General features: G+C 42.0%; 2 protein-coding genes across 4 annotated transcripts; one reads left to right on the top strand and one right to left on the bottom strand.

Moving 5' to 3' along the window:
- Positions 1 to 4028: 4028 nt before the first annotated feature.
- Positions 4029 to 7128, bottom strand: LOC132285994 (uncharacterized). 3 transcript variants are annotated; one of them, XR_009472649.1, is made up of 5 exons: positions 6928 to 7128; positions 5236 to 5327; positions 4561 to 4894; positions 4364 to 4431; positions 4029 to 4271 (listed from the first exon to the last, which is right to left on the bottom strand). XR_009472649.1 is itself a non-coding variant. In XM_059788246.1 (5 exons), exons 2-4 carry the CDS (start codon positions 5253 to 5255, stop codon positions 4396 to 4398), a joined length of 396 nt encoding a protein of 131 aa, XP_059644229.1. In that variant the 5' UTR covers positions 5256 to 5327; positions 6928 to 7128; the 3' UTR covers positions 4029 to 4271; positions 4364 to 4395. The 3 variants fall into 3 exon arrangements, 2 of the variants coding, with proteins under 2 accessions (XP_059644229.1, XP_059644228.1); XM_059788246.1 differs by having other exon boundaries at positions 4555 to 4894; XM_059788245.1 differs by having other exon boundaries at positions 4555 to 4890.
- Positions 7129 to 9450: 2322 nt separating this feature from the next.
- On the top strand, positions 9451 to 9957 carry LOC132281211 (uncharacterized). Its single transcript, XM_059782937.1, has one exon. The coding sequence runs from the start codon at positions 9451 to 9453 to the stop codon at positions 9955 to 9957; it is 507 nt and encodes a 168-aa protein (XP_059638920.1).
- The last annotated feature ends 794 nt before the right edge of the window (positions 9958 to 10751 follow it).

Raw genomic sequence — 10751 nt, 5'->3', positions numbered from 1 at the left:
GTCAAAAGCCTCGAAAGATCAAACTTTGAGCACCCTAAGCCCTGGCATTGCTCCAGGCCTATCAAACCTAGAAAGATCAAACTTCGAGCACCCAAAGCTCTGGCATTGCACCAGGCCCATCAAGCCCTGTCATCGCTCCAGGCCCATTAAGTCTCGAAAGATCAAACTTTGAGTACCCTAAGCACTGGCATCGCACCAGGCCCATCAAGCCCTGGCATTGCTCCGGCCCATCAAGCCCTGGCATCGCTCCAGCCCATCAAGCCCTGGCATCGCTCCAGCCCATCAAGCCTCGAAAGATCAAACTTCGAGCACTTTAAGCCCTGGCATCGCTCTAGGCCCATCAAGCCTTGAAAGATCAAACTTCGAGCACTCAAAGCCCTGGCATCGCTCCAGGCCCAACAAGCCTCGAAAGATCAAACTTCGAGCACTTAAAGCCCTGGGATCGCTCTAGGCCCAACAAGTCTCGAAAAATCAAACTTCGAGCATTTAAAGCCCTGGAATCACTCTAGGCCCAACAAGCCTCAAGAAGTCGATCCTCGAGCATCCTAAGCCCTGACACCACACTAGGCCCATCAAGTCTCGAGAGACCAACTCTCGAATACCTCGAGTCCTAGTGTTACGCCAAACAATATTGCTTTGAAAGACTAGAGCCCTAGGGGTCCCACTATCAAGGGATTGCGTATAGCATGAGACGAAGGTAGGGTCTTTGTGCTATAGGAATCTATGTTTGGGAAACTCAGGAGGATCTTAGATTGGTGGATGAGAAGTCAAGTGGTGCCTTCGCTCTCGGCAAGGCCCAATTAACAAGATGATGGGATTATACATGTCATGACAACAAACCTTAAAATCACAATTAATGCTGTGTCTGGCTTGACCAACTGACAGCCAAGCAACATTTAATGCCCCTGATTAAGGGAGAAGTGACATGGCAGTATAGGATAAGGCTCGAGGAAAGGATTATACCCTTCAGACTCCTAAATCTCTAGGATTCCTCACGTAATCCAGATTGGGAGTAATGCATGCGAGGGACCATGCACGGAAGGGATCATTGGATAATAACCAATGGAATCTAGATCTATAAATAACACTATCTTATGAAGGAATTACTAACCCGAGAAGAGGAAGCTGTCATAAGATATTGTATACTTGTCCTACCACCATCTTTATCTTGATAGTTGGTCTTCTTCTTCTCCTCCTCCTGCACTGAGCATCTTCTCTGTTTTCCTTCGTATTTGTATTCCTGATATTACCATTATGTTATTGTTTATCACCCAGTTAAAAAAGAACCCCTACATTTTGGCGACTTTGCTGGGGATATCAGTACAAGCATATGGAATCACAGGATATGCCAACTCATCATTCAGAGCCCTCTGTTGGAGGAGGTGGTGACTCTCCCCTCCAGTCCTAAGCGCCGTCACGTGCTTCCAATGTTCGTGCACCACACGTTACAATGCTAGAAAGCTCAGCAACCCCTTCCGTTCATGAGGAGTTGTTGCAGTCCAACCGTGATCTTAATGACCACTTTGACAAATTAAAAGCCTTGATTATGGAAAGTGAATGGGCCAGAACTACATCTCCCTCTAGGGTGGCCTTGTCTGAGCACGACCAGCCAGGCAGTTCATCCACTCATATGCCACCACTGTGGTATCCGCCGACGTAGGTCCAAGCAGCCCCAAAGCCTACCCCGGTTCAATCTGTTCCACCGACAAACCCTTCCCCAGAGTATGTCACTGAATCCATGCTATGTGATTTCTTTATGAAGTATGCCCCGTCTGCTGCACGTGCGTTAGAATTACGTACGGAGCCCCCGTGTCCAAAAGCCTTGCTCAGATGCCATACCCACAGGGGTACATCATCCCAAAATTTCCCAAGTATGACGGTGTCAAAGGGGATGCCGATGAGCACTTGCAGAGATTCGTAGAATCTCTAGGCCAACATAGCCACGACGAGATCCTGCGCCTTCGAGAATTCTCCAATTTTCTCACAGGGCTAGCTTATAGATGGTTTCGAAGCCTTAAGCCAAACTCGATTACCACTTGGCAACAGCTCTCCCAGAAGTTTCATGACAAGTTTGGCCAAGCCATCTAGAGGATCACCACCCTCTCCCTCACTAAAGAAACACAAGAACCTCATGAGGAACCCCTTAAGTTCATCTTCTGCTTCCAAGGCCGTGTGAGGGAATGCTTTGAGGGTAGCAGTGAAAGGGATCTGGTTGATATTTGCATACAGGGTATGACCAAGACTTACAGGATACACCTGGTCAATTTGGGACTCAACAGCTTCAGCGATCTCACCACAGCTGTACGAAACATTTGCAAGGATTTTGCACCTCCCAAAGCAGAGGTCGTTGGACAGGTAACTCGCAAAGACACGCCGGCTGCTCCTCGCAATGATAGACCAAAGAAGCGTCGCGAGGCAGATGCTAGAGCTAAGGGATCTTGAGCTGAGTGAGCTAATGATCCTTCCCCATTCCCAGTGTGTATGGAAGAAGTCGCCAGCACCCTCGAATAATGGGTCAAGCATGGCGTAGTCGTGCTACCTGTTCCTCACAAAGACGGCGCAGGATCGCGCAAGCCCAAATTTCTGCATCTTCCATCAAGCCACTACATATCTAATAAGTGCCTGTAGGACACTGAGGCGAATTTTTCAACAACGACTCGAGGGTGGTGATCTTGAGTTGACCGCGTTGAAGGATGTATGGCGCAATCCATACCCTCATCATCGCGGTGTGGCTGTGGTCACGTATTATGATGAGTTGGAAGAAACCAACCCCATGCAATCAAAGGTTCAAGCACAACACAGTGAAGAAAAGTGTTGCACAGCCACTTCGTCAAGTCAACCCACCTCTCACCAGGCCCCTTTGACCATTTCCTTCTTCGAATCTAACAAGAGGGTTTCTATTCCTCAAAATCGTCCTCTCTATGTCACTGCGCAACTCAATGGTAGGGAGTTTCAGCGCACTTTTCTAGATAATGAATCTTCCATTAACATCATGCCATACGCAATCCACAACCATATGGCATACTTTACTGAGGACCTCTTGTTTAATGAGTTAGACGATGAGGATGAAGAAGGAGAGATGCATATAATTTGTACTTTGCTTTCCAAGTGGGACGAGGTGTAGCAGGGCATTTTTTACCCTTTACAACCATATGTTCCTCGTCGCAGCACAGAGGTCACTACCCCACGGGAGTGCAAACGGGTCCGGCTGCCGGATGGGCGATATGTCTACCGCTTATGACGGTGTGCGGGCTCAGCTTTGGCGAGCCCAGTTGTCGAGCCCACGTCTATAGAGGAGGAGTCACTGCAACCTCCAGATCTTGAGGAGGTTAATCTCGCCCCCGTTAGACGAGAGCCACGGATGACCTTCCTCTCCTCGCAATTGGGCTCATCGTTGCGAGACAACCTCATCTGCGTCTTGAAGGAATTTTTGGGCATCTTTGCACTACAACAAATAAAGGTTTCAACGGTGGTTTAGACCGCCGCTATAAGGTTCCAAAAACGCTAGTAATTCCTTTACCGGCAGTTTTACCCAACCGCCTGTATAGCCACCGCCGATAGGTTTCATCGGCGGTTTCTACCTAACCGTCGGGTATGAAATAATTACTGGCAGATGTATACGAACGCAGGTGAAAGATGTTTCAGCGGCAGTTTTGTCCGCCGGTGCATTCAAATAAAAATGTCAACTAACTGTATACTATGGTACTTTGAAGCGCCGGTAATCTAGATTTTTTACTTTTAGGGGCGTTTTAAACCGTTGGTCTATTCTTTTACTACGGTGCTTTGAAGCGCCGGTAATGTAGATTTATTACTTTTTGGGGCGTTTTAAACCGTCGGTGTATTCTAAGTAAACTGCATATTTTTTTATTTTTGGGGGCGTTTTAAATTGCCGGTAATGTGTTAATTTTTATAAATAAAAAAAAATATTATTTTCTGGTTTATTTACATATCACCAAATATTTTATTTTATTCCCTGTTCAATGAAATCAAAGATAATTTACCAATCACAACACATCCAACAACTTAAATTTGATATGTAACATAAACAAAGTTGCATTAAAATCTAATAACATCCCATAACATGTAAGTTTTGTTTCAAAATGTCAAGTGCTAATAAAAGGTTCAAAAGGAAACACCAAAATGTAATAAAGCTTCAAAAGGAAATCATTCAAAATAAAACATCAACATTTCATTGAGAATTTGAGTGAGACTATGCCAGGGTCTTGAGAATTAATGGTTCAACTTCATCTCTCGTCTTGCTTCAAATTGCCCTACATACATTTTAAATAAAAGCCACTAAACAAAGAATAATAATTAAATGTGTGGTTAAAATAACATGATAATTAAAATCTATAGTGCTCACCAGGGATGAAATTTCATGACCAAAACTAAAATTTAAGGATCACCAAGTGTAGTTGAGGAGCCGGGTACCTTCACAATATAAAAATAATTTTATTATGCACCTTCATAATAGAATATAATTATAAATATATTAGGACCTATAATATTTATATAATTAAATGTTTACAAGGGTGCAATAACAAAAATATTTACCCGTACATTATAATTTTGATGTTCAATATGATGCAAAATCATAGCCATTTTTGCATTCAAAGCTTCATATTTTTCATCATACTCAACACGTATCATTTCCACTGTCTCCTTCATTTCTGCACGAGCAACACGTGTCTCCTCCTTTGCTTGTGAGGTCCTCCTTATTAGGTCCGCTTTACTAGGAGATGGCCGCCAAAGACTAGTAGATGTAGGTCCCAAGCCATACATCCGAACACAGCCCCTTCTTTCTTCTCCACTAACTTGGGCATAAAAATCATGGGGTGAAGGTTCATCTGGGTTAGAAGGCTGAATTGCAGCAAGCTCTTCTAGTTGTGTCTGCCTACATACATAGAATGGATAAGGAAACATAAAAAGATATAAAACATGAAATATAATAAATTTTAATACTCATATTTTACACTTAATCAAACTAGGAAATAAAGAATTGATGGTCTAAAAAAATAGTTACAATCATTTTGGCAGCATGTTTATCACTAGCTTTGCCATCCTTCTTACTCTTAGGTGTTATGCAAATAGTTAAGCACGAGTTGGCGCCTTCCCTAATTCTAACGTCATTTTTTTTTTTTTTAATATATATAACTTACTATAATTATACCGCAATGATGTATAATAAATTGTGTGACATATAAGTGATTAACTTCATAAAAAATCATGCTTAACCTTTTCAGCCTTCCGCGCATAACTCATTGTCCCAGTTGAGTGCAGCATTGTTTGCTTATAGAGCCATTTACTTCATTTTGTTGGCTTTGTTCCTAAAACAAGGGAATAAGAAGGTATATATTAGCTCTTAAATTATAAACACACACACACACACACACTATATATATATAATATATATATAACTACCGGATAGTTCTAATGAGCTAATTAAATTACAGTTTTTATTGACTTCCATTTCGGTTTTGTTTAAATAAGCATTGCCATGTGTCATACATGAGTAAACATCATAACCAAGAAGCCATTGCCACAAACCTTCGTCAAAAACTATGCAGCTTCCCCAGCTCAGACTTTATACAGCTTATTATATGTTCAAACATTTGTTTATTCTTTTCCTTACAACTAAAAAATTCATAGTACTTTTAGCTTTCTCATCATCATAAGACCTGCGAGATGAACCAGAAACTACTTCTGATCCCATCAAAGAATCTTCTTGACTAATCAATACTAAACCAATTGTAATTAATCACTATCAGATCTAATTCTAAATTCTCTTGGATGCAACTCCAGGATTTTGATGTATGCAATATATAATATATAACTACTGTATGCAACTGGCAACCCAAGTGCTAGGATACTATTTAGATCAGATTAGTTTGCAGCATATGGACTATAGTAGTTCATATGTGTTTAAATGCTATAAACTGACTGAAAAAAAACTAGAAAAAAATGGTAGAAACTGACTAAAAAAATACTAGAAATTGTTCAATTCCATTAAGATTTATCGAGTAGGGAGTGCTAAATACGGCAATAATATTGGAAGGTGTTGCCCTCTACTTCTAGTGACATGTCAAAAAAATAAAATAAAATAAAATTAAGAATCTTATTATTAACTAAAAAAGATGATCAAGCTTATAGACTAGAATTGTGGAATCAGAAGTAGATATAATTGTCACTCAGAGAAATGTGATTATATATTGTGGAATAAGTTTCATATACTATATAATGATAGCAGAGGTGATCTCTTGAAGAGACAACAATCCAAACACTTGGCAGAGCCTATAGACTACTATTTTTATTTTATCAAAGCAGGGGATATGTTAGTGTTATAGAATTGGCCATGTTTTTAAGCTAATGTTTCAGCAAAGAGCTAAAGTGATGATTCATAAATATATAATTAAAATAAGGACATTTTACTTGGCAAATTCAATTATAATGAAGAGCAACACCAACAACAAATATTAGAAAAAATAAAATGAAATAAAGCCTTTTAAAAGAAAAATTTTGCAATGAAAAGCATGTTGACATAAAGTTTAAAAGAGCAAGGAAGTAAAAAACCATCACAATTGGTGGAAATCCAATCTAAAGAAAATGGAAAAAATTAAATGCTAAAATCACCAATTTAATAATTTTGAATAGGACCAGTATGTTGACCACGATTGTAAAAGCTGTGTAGGATTGGGAAAATTAGAACCTTTCAAAATTAAATATGCACGATTGAGATATCTAATTGTAGGCAAATGGCTGCTTATATTAAACAGGTAAATGACAAGTATGGCACTCAAAGTGTGTCCCTAGATGTAAGTTTTTATGAATGCGATTATTAAAACTAGGTTTGGGACATTTTCTTCACAAGAGAGAAATTCCATACATCTCAAGAACAAGAAGGGGAAAGTTAGGGTTTAAACTACTTACAACTTACAAGAGCCTAACCCTTCAACCACCACTGTCCAGACCTCCGATGCACCACCAATCGACCACCACCATACCACCAATTGACCACCACTGCACCACCCGCACCACCAATCGACCACCGCCGCCGTGCTCTTTCCTGTTTCTCCTAATGTCGTGGGTAAGAGAGAAGAAATGAGTCTAACCTAAAATGTTTATATGAAACTATGGCAAACCCAAAATGTGCTATATTAGGATAGAATAATGAAAAATAAAATAATAAGAATTAAATTTACCGGCACACTGTTTATAACTGCCGGAAATAATTAATAATTTTCGGTGCTTTTAAAACAAATGCCGGAAATAATTAATATTTTCAGGCACTTATAAAAAAACTGCCGGAAATAATTAATATTTTCTGGCACTTTAAAAAGACTGCCAGAAATAATTAATATTTTTCGGCACTTTTTAATATATGGCCGGTACAAATACAAATAACGGCCGTTTAGTAGAAATCGCTGGAAATAATTAATTAACAGTGGCGGATAGAAAAAAAACAGCCAGTGAAAATGATATTTGTTGTTGTGTTGCATGGACCTATAGTGAGATGCCAGGCTTAGACCCCCAGCTTGTGACACATCATCTCAGTACCATCCCAGGCTTGCGCCCCGTTAAGCAAACACCTCGAGTTTATTGTCCTGAGCTCGAGCTTCAAATTAAGACGAAAGTCGAAAACTTGTTTCTTGTAGGTTTGATTAGACCAATCTTACATCCAACTTGGCTGGCAAATATTTTTCCCATGAAGAAGAAGAATGGGCAAATCCGGATCTGCGTCGATTTTCGCGATCTCAAAAAGGAATGCCCAAAAGATGATTTCCCTCTTCCTATCATAGACACACTGGTTGATGCAACGGCTGGGCATTCACACTGGTTGATTTCCCTCTTCAATATTTACATCAAGTATTCGAAAGGTGTCGCATGTACAATCTACGCATGAATCCCCTTAAGTGCTCATTCGGGGTAAGTCGAGGCAACTTTTTGGGCTTTTCAGTGCATCGCCAAGGGATCGACCTCGACCCTACCAAGGCTCGCGCAATTACAAATATGCCTCGCCCCTGCTCCTTCAAACAGCTCAAGAGTTTTTTTGGGCAAAGTTTTATATTTGCGTAGGTTCATACCAGCAGTTGCAGAGGTCTCTCACCCTTTCAGTACACTGATCAAGGGCAATGCCAAATTTATTTAGACAGCAGCTCATCAAGCAGCCTTCAAGAAGATTAAGTCATTCTTAACTCCTTAACCACAATGCACCCACCTATTAGAGAGCAGCCTTTACTTGTCTATCTTACCTTGACTAACAAGTCTATTGACGCTCTTCTCGCGTAAACGGTCGAAGGCCAAGAACGTCCAATGTATTATCTCAGTCGCCTCGTACGAGAGGCTACAGCTCGATACACAGCCATTGAGCACCATTGCCTCGCACTTGTATTTGAAGCACAGAAATTTAGACACTATTTCATGGCTCACCACGTCCATTTGATCACAAAGTGCGACCCATATAGGCACCTCCTCTCTAAGCCAATCATCTTAGGAAAAGCATCATGATGGCTCTTAGCTCTCTCAGAGTTTGATATTATATGCTTTGCACTGCGAGGTATTAAGAGCCAAGCTTTAGCAGATTTGCTTGCCTAGTTCCCCGAACAGAGGCACGAGCCCCTCGATGACGCATTGCCCCTTGACGAACTCTAGGTTGCTGCCCCCCAAGACAGTCACAGTGAGTCGTAACTTGCTTTTGATGGGTCTTCCACTAGCAAGGGAGGAGGGGCAAGTATCGTCCTCACCTTTCTAACTTAACACATCACAGTGACCTTCAAACTTGGTTTTCGTTGTTATAACAACGAAACCGAGTATGAAGCACTCATTCTTGGCCTCCTCACAGCCCTTGACAAGGGCATCTCGAGATTATGCATATGCAGGGACTCCAAACTAGTTGTTAAGCAAGTGACGGGCAAGTACGCCATACACGAGCCCTTGCTCGCATCTTATCGTACCATTATTCAAAGGCTCATCACTAGATTCTCATCCATTCGGTTCTTGCATGTACCTCGTTCCAATAATAGGTACCCAGATGCACTTGCAACCTTGGCCTCTAAACTAACAATTGCATATGACATGACTCAGATCCGCATCACCAAGTGCATTGGTCCAGCTACCATCACCGAGCTTTTCCTAGCCCAAACTGTTCCGGATAATGATTGGCGAGCCCTAATTATTAGTTAACTCAAGCAACGAACAGGACCACTGCCCCTCACGCAATGGAAATCATTCCAACTTTTACAGGGTTTGCTATATTTCCACCTACCATGTGGAACGTTAGCCAGGTGTTTGGGCCTTCGCGATGCCGAAACAGCCCTGAAAGCGACTCATGAGCAGCATTGTGCTACATCTTTGGCGTTGTATCGACGACTCCAGCATCAGGGTTATTATTGGCTAGATATAGTAGTACAGGCCAATACCCTGTAGCGCACCTACCCACAATATCAAGCCCTGATGGACGAGACAGAGTCTTGTATTCTCGAGGTAGTTGATTGGTGTCGTCCGTTCATTGAATTCTTCTCGTATGGCACCCTTCCAGACGATAAACAAACTGTTGCAAGGATAAAGAGGAAGTCCGAACGATTCATGCTTAGGAAGGGTGATCTGTTTCGCCGTACCCTCAATGGTACGTATTTCCGATGTTTATCTCACAGCGACGCCATGGAAGCTCTCAAGAAGGCTCACCAATTGGAGCATCAGGGCTTGCGCAAGTCCTTTGTGCACTTGTTAAAAAAGGGAGTTTATTGGCCCACTATGGAGCGTAATGCCAAGTCTCATGTACGAAAGTGCAGGCCTTGCCAACATCACCACCATCAGATTCATACTTTAGCTACGCCCCTCCACCCCATTGAAGTCCCTTGGCCATTTCACACATGGGGACTAGATCTTATTGGGCCAATCCATCCACCGGTGCAAGGTTATATGTGGATCCTCGTTGTAACAGAATTCTTTACTAAGTAGATTAAGGCGGTCCCCTTCAAGCATGCCACCAGTGGGGCTGTCGTGGCTTTCATACAGGAGAATATCATCTGTCGCTTTGGAATCCTTTAGTGCCTTCTCACTGACAATGGTACTCCTTTCATCAATCATAGAGTCAAACGATTGCTCATACAGTACAATGTCTAGCATAAACGATCATCGCCATACTACTTGCAAGGCAATGGCCAGGCAGACGCCTCAAACAAAAACCTCATCCGAATCTTAAGTCGAACCCTCGAAAAAAACCCTACCACATGGGTGGAGCAATTACCCCTAGCACTCTGGCTTATCGCATTTCTACCAAGCGCTCTACTCGTTAAACTTCGTTCTCCCTTGTCTATGGAACTGAGGCTGTCTTGCCCATCGATATTGCAATCCCCGTGGCACAGCTCGCCTCGCGAAGCAAGATTCCCATATCTCGAGATAATGAGTTAGAAGCCCTCGATGAGCGATGCGAGGCAACCCTGCAGCATCTCCAGTAATACAAGCACAGCATAGCGCGAGCATACAACAAGCATGTCCAACCTCGACAGTTCAAACCAGGCGAGCTCGTTCTTAAAGCTGCCCCACACATTATGTGAGGTTTTCCAGCTCCCAAGTTCTCACCTAATTGGGAGGGCCCTTATATTGTCAAAACATCTAGTGATAGTGGTTATTGCACACTTGAGGGCTCTGATCATAGCCCCATTAATAATGTCTGGCCGAAGCCCTACTTTTGTTAAGCTTGGTTATCCCAAACGAAAATTTGTTTTCTTATTTAGTTTGGTGCATGCCTC

This window comes from Cornus florida, unplaced genomic scaffold, assembly GCF_030987335.1.
Source record: "Cornus florida cultivar Cherokee Brave unplaced genomic scaffold, ASM3098733v1 CherokeeBrave_3.0.0_Hap2_Chr11, whole genome shotgun sequence".
Lineage (NCBI taxonomy): Eukaryota > Viridiplantae > Streptophyta > Magnoliopsida > Cornales > Cornaceae > Cornus > Cornus florida.
This window is presented reverse-complemented; position numbering and strand designations above follow the sequence as displayed.